The 15188-nt window shown below is 42.3% G+C and overlaps 1 protein-coding gene across 11 annotated transcripts in view; it reads left to right on the plus strand.

Annotated features, from left to right (window-relative positions):
- The window catches only part of PLCE1 (phospholipase C epsilon 1), a 324803-nt gene that overhangs the window by 123443 nt on the left and 186172 nt on the right, over nucleotides 1–15188 (plus strand). For all 11 annotated transcript variants that reach the window (XR_009252465.1, XM_058697220.1, XM_058697219.1 and 8 more), the window contains one exon: nucleotides 13032–13320. Coding sequence is in view for 10 of the 11 variants with exons in the window: in XM_058697220.1 (XP_058553203.1) it covers nucleotides 13032–13320 (289 nt within the window). In the remaining variant the exon portion in view is untranslated. The remainder of the gene's footprint in view (nucleotides 1–13031; nucleotides 13321–15188) is intronic.

The following is a 15188-nucleotide window of genomic DNA, read 5'->3' on the forward strand; positions in this document are numbered from 1 at the left end:
TTGACCTTCAGTCTCTCCATATGATCCTGTCCCTGAACATAGGTGCTCATGCACACACATAGCTGAGAGTGTCTCTAACAGGACAGACATAACCTATCTGGGGATAGAGAGTCCCTGATTCTTCTTCATGAACTTGCATACAGTTCTTTTTTTTTCAATTTTATTTTTTTAATATAATTTATTGTCAAATTGGCTTGCATACAACACCCAGTGCTCATCCCAACAAGTGCCCTCCTCAATGCCCATCACCCATTTTCCCCTCTTCCCCACACCCCATCAACCCTCAGTTTGTTCTCTGTATTTAAGAGTCTCTTATGGTTTGCCTCCCTTCCTCTCTCTGTTTGTAACTATATATTTTTTCCCTTTCCCTTCCCCCCTGGTCTTTTGTTAAGTTTCTCAAGATCCACATATGAGTGAAAACATAATGATATCTGTCTTTCTCTGACTGATTTCACTTAGCATAATACCCTTTAGGACTATCTACGTTGCTGCAAATGGCATGATTTCATTTTTTCTCGTTGCCAAGTAGTATTCCATTGTATATATAAACTACATCTTTTTATCCATTCATCAGTTGATGGACATTTAGGCTCTTTCCATAATTTGGCTATTGTTCAAAGCGCTGCTATAAACATTGGGGTACATGTGCCCCTATGTTTCAGCACTCCTGTATCCCTTGAGTAAATTCCTAGTAGTGCTATTTCTGGGTCATAGAGTAGTTCTATTTTTAATTTTTTGAGGAGCCTCCACACTGTTTTCCAGAGTGGCTGCACCAGTTTGCATTCCCACCAACAGTGCAAGAGGGTTCCCATTTCTCCACATCCTCACCAGTATCTGTAGTTTCCTGATTTGTTCATTTTAGCCACTTTGACCAGTGTGAGGTGGTATCTAAGTGTGGCTTTGATTTGTATTTCTCTGATGATGAATGATGTTGTGCATTGTTTCATGTGTCAGTTGGCCATCTGGATGTCTTCTTTGGAAAAGTGTCCATTCATGCCTTCTGCCCATTTCTTCCTAAAATTTGTATAGAGTTACAAAAGATCCCAAATAGCCGAAGTAATATTGAAGAAGAAAACCAAAGCAGGAGGCATCACAATACCAGACTTTAGCCTCTACTACAAAGCTATAATCATCAAGGCAGTATGATGATGGCACAAAAACAGACACATAGACCAATGGAATAGAATAGAGAACCCAGAATTGGACCCACACATATATGGCCAACTAATCTTTGACAAAGCAGGAAAGAGTATCCAAGGGAAAAAAGACAGTCTCTTTAGCAAATGGTGCTGGGAGAACTGGACAGCAACATGCAGAAGAATGAAACTAGACCACTTTCTTACACCATACACACACAAAAAAAAACTCAAAATAGATAAAAGACCTAAATGTGAGACAGGAAACTTGCATACAGTTCTAATGCCATCACCTGTTTAATGTTTTGTAGACCCCACTATTTTGGTTACTTCTTGAAACCTACATTTCCACTGCTATCTTCCAAAGGTAGAGAGAAAGACAATGTTTCCTTCAGTCTTTCCCATGTCTTTCTGGCTCTATACGTCTAACTAGACAGGAAAGGTTCTCAATCACTTCCCATTCTGTGGGATGCCTCTGTCATTGTTACACTGTAGGTGTGAATGAAGTCAATGGTCTCCCTCCTGTTCCAGGCTGGTAAGTAATATTGGGTACTTTGTCCATTCCCATTGCTTTTTTGTTAATAACAAGGAAACTATCAAGTTATAAGAACCCTTAAAAAGTGATCATTTCTATCCCCTTAGTGCCTCAAGAGCTGAGACTGGGTCTTGTTTGATGTTACATCTTCATTATTTAGCATGATACCTCTAGATGGGCAACGGGTTTCCCCAGGCAAAGGAGATATAACCCTCCAGCTGTAAACATTTTTAAAAATTCTGTTGAAGGTACTTCTGTGGCTGTTCACTTAGAAAATATTTGTGAAAGGAAATAGTTCTAGGCTAAATGTATTCATTTGTAAGAACTCAGAAAGATCCTGCCTACCTCTCCAGACTCATTACTCACTCTCTTAGCTCCAACCACACACAGGGAACCACTTTGCACATTCTGTTCCCTCCATTTAGAGTGTTTTCTTCTCTCTTTCTTTATTCTGCCCTCACCTTTGCCTGGCTAACTCTTACTGTCTTTAGGTTATGTTCAGTTGTTATAACCTAGGAGAAGCTTTCTGTGACCTACTAAGACATTCTTCTGTGTTCCCAAAGCACTTTGTGCTCACACCGTTGCAGAATTGCATGTTGTAATAGAACTGTCCATTTTATGGCCTACCTCCCCCTGTTCCTTCCTTCCAAACAAGGAAACCGTTTGATACTGTTATGACACTCTGGACACTCAAAATCTATGTAGCTGGAGACATTTGTAGGCATAGATATCTTCTTCAGAGATTAAAGTACAGCCAGAGACTTTGTCCCCATCTGCACTGGATGCCAGTCCATGCCACTCAAAGGATTCCCCTGGGTGATCACCCTTGCCTGGGACCTGGTTGTTATTTAGACCCTCCAAGAGGCTGCCCTTCTCTACATGTGGGTCCCAGAATTTCCTCACAAAACTGGGTTGTACTCCTTTTCTATCCCCTTCCTCAAATCCTCCATCCTGTCCAGGCCCCTGGTACCTTTTCCCTTCTACACCCAGCAGTTCCTCTCCCAGGCTCCATGCCCTCCTGACCTGTCTGAGCTCAGTGATGACTCTGGCTCCTGGAAACCTGGTGGTCTCTATTCGCTCATCATTGCCTATTGTGGTGGACCAGAAAATACTCAGACACCTCCACATCCAGGAGGCCAAGCACAGAAGAGGCTCCAGCACCCTGGAAACACCAATGAATAAATAAGAGGGGTGATGGTGGGGGTGATGGCTTTTCAGGGTGGGGAAGTTGCCTCAGATACTTCAGGACAGCAAGAATAGCCTTGGAGCTCTAGAGATGCAGGCATTGATACTGTTATGACACTCTGGATGCTCAAAATCTATGTAGCTGGAGACAACTCACAGCTATCTTGTCTCCTTTAACCCTGGCTTATAACAACTCTGTGATACTCCCCATTAAAAAACACAGGCTACTTCCCCATGGCTTCTAGATAGTGGTGCTAAGAGTCCAACATGATCAGTGTGATGCAAAGACCAGGCTATTTCCTCTCGACCCCAAGGCTTCTGTTCTGCTGTCCCACCTCTGATGGTCAGAGCAGTATGTTCTGGGAGGTCAGTCTCAGGCAGTCTTCAGGCAAAGGGTAGAGGAAGGATGTGTAGTGTTGGTTGGTCTGGAAACAATGACACCAGGCAGAGAGGGGCTGAAGAGGCCGGGACGGGTGAGCAGGGATTCATTTGCACAGGAAGCAAACATCCTGGCTCTATGGGTTGGCTTTGGTCCCCTCCACCTGTTGTGGACACACAGCAACCGGAGCCATAGGACTTCGGGAACTCTTTGTGCCCCACAGTTTCACACGTGTACAGCTTAGCAAGAACACTGCCGTGAGTCTCCGAGCCAGGGCATTGCCGTCTACAGGATTTGTGAAAGTTTGTTTTTATTCTTGCAGGGGCTTTGTCCCCATGTGATTCATTAACTGACCCGTTGCTCCTTAGAGCTGCAGGGAGCCTGGTAGTTCAGGCCATTAAATCCCTCTGTCGACCTAATTCATGGTCTGACATCACAAGCCTCACTACATAATCCATTTGTCCTGATTTGATTTTTTCTTTTCAAGAGGCATCCTTGGCAGCCAGGTTTTCTCATTATGATGTGATTCATCAGTATGGCAATTCCCATTAGAATTATTATCTCAGACATGATTCATCCTTGGAAATATTAAGGCAGAAGCATCATTTCAGAAAGGCCTGCTCCAGTCACAGCCACAGGGACTTTCTGCGACAGATGCCCCATCATTCAGCTTGCATTTGTCAAATTTACTCTGTGCCAGACGCTAAGCTGGGGGATTTGGGGGATACAGAGATGACAGGACTTCACCTCTGCCCTCAGGAGCTCCCACCGTAAAAGAAATGTGGCATGGATGTGACAAATAATACGAAAAGTGCAGTCAGAGATGAAAAGTAACATGTTCTCCCTCAAGTCTTAGATAGTGATTCTCAACCTTTATCAGGAATCAAGATCAGCTGGAGGGCTTGTTACAACAGATTTCAGGGCCCCAGCCCCAAAGTTTTTTATTCAGTAGGCCTGAGGTAGGACCCAAGAATTTGCATTTCTAACAAGTTCCCAGGTGATGATGCTGGTCTAGGGACTATATTTTGGGAACTGGGCTCTAAGCCTTCAGCTCTCTCTCTGTTGTCCCCCTCTCTCCCCTGCCTACAGGGTGCTAAGCAGTGTGCTCTTTGCTGGAGACAGCATGTTAAATAAGGCATGGTCCTGCCCCTCTGGGAACTCACAGCCTGGAAGGAGAGTAAGACAGTGACTTCCATACTTCGCAGAAAGTGCTTCTATAGAGTTTTGCAGAGGGGCAGTTGGAGCACAGGAAAGAGGATGCTCATTTCTTGCTGGAGCCTGGGGAAGGCTGCACAGAGGAGGCAAAATCTGAATACAGGGTAAAATGTGGATTGGACGCAGTTATTTGGAAGGGCATTTCCAGCTGTTAAATTCCTAGATTATCAAATGCCCTGGGACACCCTCTCACACTCTTTCTTAGATGTTTCCTGCAGTAATAAAGATTCAGCTTAACTTCCCATAAAAGCCAGTGGTGGAGCTCTGGTTAATTGGCACAGCCTTAGCAAAGCCTTTATTTTTGGCTCTCTGGAGCTGTGTTTGGTCAGCGTCTCGTGCATAGTCTGAATATTCTCAGTAGAATGGAATTCTCCACACAGGCACTTGAATGGAATGTGGAATTGAGAGCAGGGAAGCGGCTGCCTGCTACCAAAATCCTACTCTCCATATCTGCCACTCAGGTCGACGGGCTGCTTCGGCTCCCATTCCCTAAAACAGCTTCATTGTTTTTGTTGACTCTTCAGGAAGTTTGGCAGGTGTTATATCATTCCTTTCATTTAGACACATATACCCATCAAACTTCCAGCATTTTCAACCTTCTAGAACACGGCTTCTGCATTTCGAAAGTTAGGAAAAGGGCCCATGAGACCAGTAAAAGGGGTTTCCAAACCACAGCTCTTATGCTTGATTCCATGAAGGAGGCTCCTGCATTGTTATCCAGCCTATGAACTCACAGTTAACACATAGTTCAAATAAATGTGATTATTTGTTTTTCTAGCTCAGGCTACTTTAAGAATTACATTATGGGGAGATAAGGGTTCTATTAGAAGAAGATGCATAGTCACTAGTGACAAATGATAACTGAAGAACACTGATAAGAGAGAGAGAAACAGAAGACCTTAACTATATGCTGTATTAGAGAAAAATGATCAAAATTATCTTCAACATTAAGGTTAGTTAATATCCTCCATTTCCCATTTAAGAAGGCTAGAAGGTGTGGGTAATTGAACAGTAACACTAGAGGGACCTTGGAGATAATGTTGGCTGACCCCTTTATGTTATAGAACATTCATTGAATTAAACTGAATTGGGGGGGTCAATATTTGAATCCATATTTTGTTTTTTCTAGGGCCTTGATCATTTCCAAATCATCATTTTCAAGAAGAATCAGGATGGAAAATAGATCTGATTAAGTATTCTCAATCAGCAAATGATAATAGAATAATGTTAAACTACTGGCGAATTTCTCAGAACAGGTCACTTTTGGTTAGTAGCAATTAGGAGCATTTGGGTATAGCTATTCTGAATACTTTGTAAACATTTGATGCCATTTCATGTGATTTCCATGTCTGGTGTTTAGCAAATACAAATGACAATCCAATGTCACCTGTTGTGGAGATGAATCCAGTAGATTCATGACCAAAAAAACTGAAGGATTCTAGCAAGTTCTTGAAGAAGATAGAGACTAGAGACAACTATTAATTTAATCAAGAACTTACTGACAGGCTATAATGCCAAACACTTCTAGACACTGGAGATACAGCAATGAAAAAAGAAGTAAAGTCCTCAAGAAGCTGACATTCTGAAAGGGGGAGACAGACAATAAACAGAGAAAGAAGGATTGTTACTACAGTTATCCCTCTTAAAAGTGATTTCTTTTACACTTGTACTATAGGATCCCCTAACTAGTTAGCAACACTCGCTTAAAAATGGAGAGTCCTAGTGCTAAGTCCTAGCAATGTGCACACTGGTTCTTTCTTTTTTTATTTTATTTATTTATTTTTTGCCTATTTTTTAAATATGAAATTTATTGCCAAATTGGTTTCCAAATAACACCCAGTGCTCATCCCAACAGGTGCCCTCCTCAGTGCCCATTGCCCACTTTCCCCTCCCTCCCACCCCCCCATCAACCCTCAGTTTATTCTCAGTTTGTAAGAGTCTCTTATGGTTTGGCTCCCTCCCTCTCTAACTTTTTTTTGCTTCCCCTCCCCCATGGTCTTCTGTTAAGTTTCTCAGGATCCACATAAGAGTGAAAACATATGATATCTGGTTCTTTATTTTTAAGTGGTGGTAATATCTCTCTTCCTAGAGCTTTTCTGAAGTTTCAATGAAATCATGGCCCAATGCTTAAAACCTACTTCATTTTAATCACTCAATATATGTTGCAATGATACAAGTATTACTGAGTCCATGGACACCTAAATAACAAACCTTTTTATTGGAAGACTTGAGAAGAAATGCCGTCAGATCTAGGAGCATCATAATTTTCCATAACTCTGACCCCAGAAAGATAGAATTTGAAACAGATCAAGTTATGAAATTGACTCCCCTTGACCAGTACTCACTTTGGCCCCAGTAGAAGTAAAATTAAGACAAAGCTCTTTGTGGCTGTGTAGAGGAATGAGCTCTCCTCCTGGGTAAGTGCTGTGGATGTGGTGTATCTGGCTACTTCATGCCTTTCAGTTCACCAAAGTCTTTGGTTTTGTCTCCATCTTAATTACCCCAGCTTCTTCAGTCTTGGATGTTTCTTTTGTTTTGGTTCTGACCTCCATGTCCCAGTGCTGGTTTCTACAAGGCATCCCTCTGTCTTGAGTCACAAAGAACACAAATGATTTCTTAAGTGTTGTCTAAGCATTGTTTGCTTTTCTGCAAGTAACTTCATAGTATCAAAGTCATCCTGCTCAAAGGTAGCAGCTGGCATAATGGCACTAGTGTACTTCCATGAAAAAGATCCATTCCCAGTCCACAGTGGTTGTTAAACATAGGAGCCATGAGGGGTGCTGTTTGCAATGTTGTCTATATAGGTATTTATATAAATCTTAAATCTCTAAGAATTTATCAATGGCCCAGTGTCAAAACCTTGACTCCTATCCTTTCCTCATTCCCAATACTATAGCAAGTCCTGTGGCATCTATATCCAAAATATATCTTGAGAATATAATAATTTGTAATTTTTAATTAACTTATTTGATCCACATATTTATTGTCTGACTTCCACACTAAAACGAAGCTCTTCTTGCTCACTGTTGGATACCTAGTAATTGGGCTTGACACAACATAAGTGCTTAATAAATATAAATCAATTGTTGAGTGAATGAATGGACACATATCTGTTTGGCAAGCCTAGATACCATGTTGTGACATGTTGATTATATCTCAAAAAAAGATGCTAGCCCATACAGGGTGGTGGACTGTCTAGTTTTCAGCACCTTTATTCTCACATTAATCAAGTGAAATAAAGTTTATGTGTTTTTTTACCCTGCAGTTTAAAACTATAAATCTCCATACAAAGGAAACAGTTGGTCACTTATTAGTCATAATTTGCCTGTTTTGCACAGTAGTTTAGGGAGACCGTGAAAGGAATTATCATGAATGAAAACAATAACAGCAATATAAACATCCCTTAAACCTCTTGCAAATGACAGTAGTTTTTTGAATCCCACCGTTTTTGGACTTTGGTATGACCAAGTTTAGTGCAGTAGATAAAGCTGGACCACAGAGCTGGACAAACCAGATTTTAGTCTTGGCTCAGCCTCTTAGGAACTGGGTAAAGTTCGCTGTGTTTCTCCACCTCTCTAGACCTACTGTCTCCACCTGCAAAATAAATCAACCTCACAGGGTTATTATGTGGATTCAAATCTCATGCAAGTAAATACTTACCATTGTACCCCACACACCATCATTGTGTCAGTTAACTTTTGTAACAAAGCATCCCAAAAACTTAGTGAGTTTTCACAACAATTAATTTGGTGCGTGTTTCTGTGAACTGGCTGGGTGTTCTCCTAGTCTTGATCAACTGGTCTCTGGTGGGCCCTGTCATGTATCCGTAATGGCATTTGGACTGGCAGGTGGATAATCTAGGATCTAGGATGACCTCACCATGTGTCTGGTTATTGGCAGGCTATCCACCAAGGTAACAGGAGTGAAGTTTCTCATCTTCCAGCAAGCTAGTTCTGGCTACTCCACATGGTGGCTATTGCAGAATTCCCAAAAGCAACAAGAGGAGTGCCTGGGTGGTTCAGTCAGTTAAGCGTCCGACTTCGGCTCAGGTCATGATCTCACGACTCGTGAGTTTGAGCCTCACGTTGGGCTCTGTGCTGACAGCTCAGAGCCTGGAGCCTGTTTCTGATTCTGTGTCTCCCTCTCTCTCTCTGCCCCTCCCCAACCTCAAAAATAAATAATAAACATTAAAAAAAATTTTTTTAAGTGGATGATCTGATAGGTAATAGCCTGATTAATGTGGTGCCTGAACATTGCCGTATCCACCACCACTTCATCCACATTTCAGCATTTTTCCAACAAGCACCTTATTAAAGCTTATCCAGTATTGGTATGACTGGTATGTGTTAGTCCAGATCTTGGTAGAACCTGTTGATTCTTTTTTGTTTTTAGTGAATGGAGTGTTAGCAATGGTGGTGGTAGCTCAGAGCTTTATTCTAGAAGTCTTCATCTTTATGTCTTCAAACACATTTGAGGACTTAGAAACAAGTGCTGATGACAATGCTGAATGATTACTTAGTACATACCTAATATTTATGTATGTTGAAGGTAAACTGCAACACCTCTTGAGTGCAGAGACCATGACTTTCTGTGTCCTTGGCAACTAGCACAGGAAGGAGCACACAGAGCACATGCTGGGGGAGCTCAGTATATGTTTATTATATATATCTATAGCCACGTTTATATCCCATTAAGGCAGGGATCACATACTCATATACTAATGGTGACCAGGTATTGGCAAGATGGGATCACTAGAGAGTGATAGGGACTGGAGCCAACTGGAGAACTTGTGCCCCAGGTAACAAGGGAGGGTCTATCCATTTGACACCACATAGGAATGTTCAGTGTTACCAGATTGTTCCAGTTTTTAGGAGATGCTGTAACATCAACTTTCTTGATTTTATTTTTTTTTTAAGTTTACATGTTTATTTTGAGACAGAGACAGCATGAATGGGGGAGGGGCAGAGAGAAAGGGAAAGAGAGAGAATCCCAAGCATGCTCTGCACTGTCAGTGCAGAGTCTGACACAGGGCTTGAACTCATGAAACCTGAGCCAAAACCAAAAGCCAGATGCTTAGCCAACTAACCCACCCAGGTGCCCCTAAGTTTATTTTTTTTAGAGACTTATTTACTTAAGTAATCTCTGCACCCAACGTGGGGCTCGAACTCATGACCCTGAGATCAAGAGTTACATGCTCTACTTAGACTGAACGAGCCAGGCGCCCCACTTCTCTGATTTTGAAACACTGTGTGTCAGATCAAACAGGTCCTTTGTCTGATCAGGTAAATCTGACCTATGGCTGGCCAATGTGTCACTCCCTACATTAGGCACTGATTGGCACCTCTCTGTTGCATCACAATTACTCTGAAGACCCAAGGAGGAAGGGGAGCCACAGAATAAGGCAGAGAGGGAGCAGTGAGATGGTAAGAGAGGCAGGACTTCAGGAAAGATGGATGATTGTCTATTTCAGAGGTCAAGGAAATGAAAATGAGAATTTGGTACAACAGTCGTTCCCTGGCTATATTCTTGGAAGGAAGGGAGGAGAGGAGAGGAGAGGAGAGGAGAAAAAAAAAAAAAAAGGAAACCGAGGAAAAACAAAGCAAAGCAAAGCAGAGAAATCCATGGTCAAATAACATACATGAGAAACACTCCAAATATTCAGTTAAACAAAATAAAATAGATTTCTTTACTCTGACCCTTTTCACTGTCTTTAATATTCTAATATGCAATGTAAATCTTCAAAAGGAGAAACATGTACTGAGTTTTTCAATGATCAAGGAGTCCTTATATCATATAGTCGCTCTAGATCTAATGATCTGAGGAAAACATTTAGGGAAACCTGGATGAGGGACTGAATGGGACACTGGGAATCTGAAGGAGTGGTGTGGAAACTGGGATGCACAAGGTAATGAGTGAAGACATAACGTGCCAGTGGAGCAGCTTGGCACATAAAGAAAGTAGGTAAACCCATTAGTAACCAAGAACTGTCAGCATATTAATCTTTATAAAATAAAACCTTCTTAGCATAATTCCTCTGATAAAAACATAAGCAAAAAATAAAAAGTGAAGGGTTCCCAACCTCTGATGGATTAAACCTCCTTGCTTAACATTCAAGGCTCTCCTTTATCAGGCCAACTGACCTTTCTAATTTCCCAGTTATGCCCCACACTCACTCTCTTCTCTAAATACCCTGCTTTGCTCACCGTCTTTAAGGCATTTACTATTTCCAGTCTCTTCACCCTTGCTCACCGTGTGAGTTGACTCCCCCAGCTCCTCTGACTAGAACCGTGCCTGTTTTCCAAGGCACAGCTCAAATCTGCTTTCCCTCGGAAGGCTTCTTTAGCCATCAAAGCTCACAGTGGGTTCTTTTCTCTCAACTTCTAGAGGATTTAAATTTCTGAAGGACTTATTTGAGACATATCATGTTGGATATTGCCTGTATGATTTGGAGCTGAGAGAGGAAAAGCATGTCCAGAGCTCTGCATCTCTCAGCCCCAGTTTGCCCTCATAATACACTCAAATAAGGTTAGGATGATATTATCCAGCAGCACATAAGAACAAGGGTCTAACCCCATAAAAGTGAATTTCATAGACCATGTTCTGTTGTTCTACAACCACCTGCTGTTCCTTGAGGATGGAAGAGTCCATTCTCTTCTTGCCCAATAGTAATGGGTGCCGTTTGTAGACACTAGGGTGAGCACTTTACATGTAGTCTGGTGAATCCCAAAACATCCTAAAAAGGGGTGTTAGTATCCCCACTTTACACAAGAGGAAGCTTTCTCTAAACATTCAAGTCAGCTTGCTCATGCTTATGAGCCTCTCTCTAGCTGGTCAAGGCAGAGCTAGCTGCACAACCCCACATACCTGACCCCAAAGCCTGAGTTCTATCTGTCCCAGCACACCATCGCCATGGCTACACTGGCCACCAGAAATTTAATGACAGAGAATTAAAGCTAAAGAATTCATACTCTTCCTTCAAGTGCCAAATACATACCAGTAGGCTGCAGAAGGTAGATTAGAAATCTAGTTAGAGTCAGTGCAATTTGAACATCTGGGGGTGTTCTAGGTACATTCTAGGGTCTCTTAAGGACCTAGCACACCTCAGTGATTGTCCTCTCAAGTGCCAGTGGTCCTGGTTAAGGTGGGATTTGGAGTGTGCAGCATCACAGGGGCACATTCACAGCCTGGAGGACATTCAAGGGACTTCCTTTCCCTGGGTACTTACTGATGTCACGAGAGGGCTTGACCTCCATTTTCATCCTACTGTGAGCTCTTTGCTTATCTGTCTGCCTTACTAGACTGTGAACTCTCTGAGAGGAAAAGCTATCTTATTTACCCAGACCTGACACATAACTGGTATATAAACACAAAATAACTATTTGTTGAATGAATGATCAGACAAGGTGCCCAAGGTAGCATGATGGAGGCAGCACATTGTAGTCAACTTTTATTCCACCATCAGAAAACTAGATTAACTCACCCATGTGGTATTTCTTCCCTATTGTTTATACACTACTCAGGAGTCTCAGGCTTCCCAGAGACCTTGACAAAACCTAAAACCTCCCTGTAATAATAATATCAAACCTCACAATTTTCAGGCCTCATGTTTTAAATTGGATTGTGCAATTTTTCAGCAAAGGAGGTATGTGTTACTTCTTGTACATGCCCCACATCTTTCAGCACGCTGCCTCCACAGAGCAGGATCTATATAAATGTTGAACAACTATATTGGAATTATGGTTGGAAGCTTGTCCTAATTGTGCAATCTCCTTGCGGTGCCCTGCTGGCTCAGTTGGTGGAGCATGTGACTCTTGATCCTGGGGTTGTGAGTTCGGGACCCACGTTGGGTATAGAAATTACTTAAAAATAAATCTTAAAAAAAATTGTTCAATCTCCTTGAGATAAATTTTTGGTGAATTCAGGTAATAAAGGAGAGAGGAAATCAGGATAGTGACAGAGACAGAGCAACAAGAGTGGGCAGGAACTGTCAATGCTTTGGAGGTGGGAGGTGAGAAAGGATGAAGAGGAAAAAGGATTCAAAGACTTTGGACCAAGATGATGGATTGAAGGATTGTGCCTGAGAGAGAAATCTAGAACTTCTCCTTCTCCGTGACCATCTCATCCTCACTTCAGTTTGAGCATAGAGAAAAGATTCCTCATGATTGTCAGGTTGAAGTGCTCCTTGGAGGCAGACAAACCTGGGACAGTCATGCACACAGGAGAGTCCAAAAGGACTAAAAGCAAAGGTTTGACTTTGTCGCCCTGCAGAAGAGCTTTGCTCTCCTAAGGAGGAGGAGGAGAAATTTGAGCTGAATATATTTTTGGTTGGAACAACTTGTAAGTGCTCTGTTTGATAGCATGGTTGTTTGAATGGCCGATTTCATAACTGCACATAGCTTTTCCAAATAAATGGTGTCTGTAGAATGTTCAGGTTAATGCATGAGTCCAGTGCTCAAGAGTGTTTGTGCTTAGAGCAACTGAGCCTTCTTTCTTAATAAGTCATCTTGGCATTTTGTCAACAAACTAATTTGCTTTTCTAAGAAACTAGATTAATACTTCCTGTACTCTGTGCTATTCACAGATCTACAATGCAGTGAGAAGGAGAGAAGAAATAGAAAATACAATTGGATCTCTTCTTCATTTCTTCACAAAGCTTCCAGCCTCCGAAACAGCCCATGAAAGGATTAGGGTTGGTCCGTGCTTAAAGCAATGTGTCCGAGGTACCATATGTGAGTACCGTGCCACCCTCCAGAGGACATCCATATCTCAGTACATCGTGGGTTCTCTGCTAGAAGCAACCACATCTTTAGGAGCAAGAAGTGGCCTCCTCAGTACCTTTGGAGGATCCACCGGACGAATGATGCTAAAAGGTAAGGTCTGAAATTTCACTTTTCATCTTTGAGTGCAGAAAGGAATCTAGGTTAACATGTGTGCATCTCCTGATGAATACTTGAGGTCACTTAGTGGCAATTTTAAATAAATAAAAGTTGCTGCTTTAATAAACTATGAAAAGGTAGTCCTTTATCAAAATCCTTTCAGGTGTCAACATTCCAAACAATAAGCATTGAGATTTTGACATTTCATTTCCGATAGAAATAAATGGTTACAAGGCTATCTTTGATATTTAAAAAAAAAATTTTTTTTTAACATTTACTCATTTTTGAGAGTGAGAGGGACAGAGCGTGAGCAGGGGAGGGGCAGAGAGAGAGGGAGACACAGAATCCAAAGCAGGCTCCAGGCTCTGAGCTGTCAGCACAGGGCCTGACACAGGGCTCGAACTCACAGACTGCGAGATCATGACCTGAGCCGAAGTCGGCCACTTAACCGACTGAGCCACCCAGGCGCCCCTGATTTTTTTTTTTTTTTTAATTACTCAGACACAGGGTTTCTCCTAGTGGCAGTCTATGACAGCTGTCAATTACTGTGATAAGACCAAACCAGTGTGGTCATGTGGTCACAGTGAAAACCAACATGGGTGTGAAACAGAGTGAAATACAGTTCTTCCTCCTACACAGAATCAATAGGTTCATGTTGACCAGAAAAGCTAAAGGCCATCTTCCAATGACTCCCATCTTAACAAACAGGATATTCGGGCATCCTGCTAAAAAATGAAAGCCAGTGGAAAATGGGGCCCCTCAGCACCAGAACTTCCCAGCTACTTCCCACGAGTAGGCAGACAGGCAGGTCAGAAATGGCAGTGCACCAAAGAACCTTGGAGATTTGTACACTGCACAGCTGTCACAACCCACTTGGCAGCCTTCCCTGGCAGGAAGCTGCCAGCCAGACGGGGACCATGCAGAGCAATGTTCCACTGCCTGGGGGCTGCCAAGGGCTCCATCTGACATCCGGCCATTTCTCTCAAGGAGAGCAGCTAGTGTCCCTCTGCAGTAATCCGCAGACCTGTGGCTAGCAGGTCAGTGATCTTCCTCCTGGATCTTCAACCACTGTCCTGGCACACACACCCTGGGGAGTACACACCTGACAGGAGTACACACCTCCCTGTGTACCATGAGGGTACCATGTTGGTTTGTTTCCTGGAGTCATTTTTTAACTTTTGCAGCTTGGTTATACATAATGAATGAAGGAAAACACAAGGTGTGTGCTTAGAAAAGCAAAGCATAAGGAAACCAAAGGGTTTCATATGTTTTTCGTTTATTCAATCTGTGTTTTGAGCCTCTGCCAGGTGCTAAGTGCTGGGTAGGAAACAAAACATAGTTTTCTATCATCATGGAGCTAGAATAGTCTCCAGGTGGTAAACAGTTTCCCCTATGCACAATACTCAGGATTTCTCTACTCTGTTGTGGCTCCTAGTAACTGCCAAGCTTCCACTCTCCATCCATGCTCTTCCTGAGAAGTTGGGCTGAGATTGGCATGTGGAATTGTTGTTGCTTCAAGGCTTGTGACTCTATGTAAGGACCTCATCCTATGAGTTAATCAGCCTGTGTTTGTCAGATACCTGATCTGTGCCCAGCAGAGTGTGTAGGTATATGGGAGATTCTAATGAAGTGCAGGTCAATTTACTTGCCTTCAGGTTCTTTATGATCCTAGTGAAGAGGCAAGATTTGTGTGCACCAAGTATTCAAAGAATAATATGATACTGCAGGGAGTTGAGTACTAAATAATATAGAAGTGGCTCTAATCGTTCAAAGAGCTTAGAGAAGGAATTAATGTCCTTTGTGACAAATGGCTTTGCCCCAAACAAACAAAAGTCAACAAAAGCCACTTTCTTTCTTCTCCA

This window comes from Neofelis nebulosa, chromosome 13, assembly GCF_028018385.1.
Source record: "Neofelis nebulosa isolate mNeoNeb1 chromosome 13, mNeoNeb1.pri, whole genome shotgun sequence".
Classification (NCBI taxonomy): Eukaryota; Metazoa; Chordata; class Mammalia; order Carnivora; family Felidae; genus Neofelis; species Neofelis nebulosa.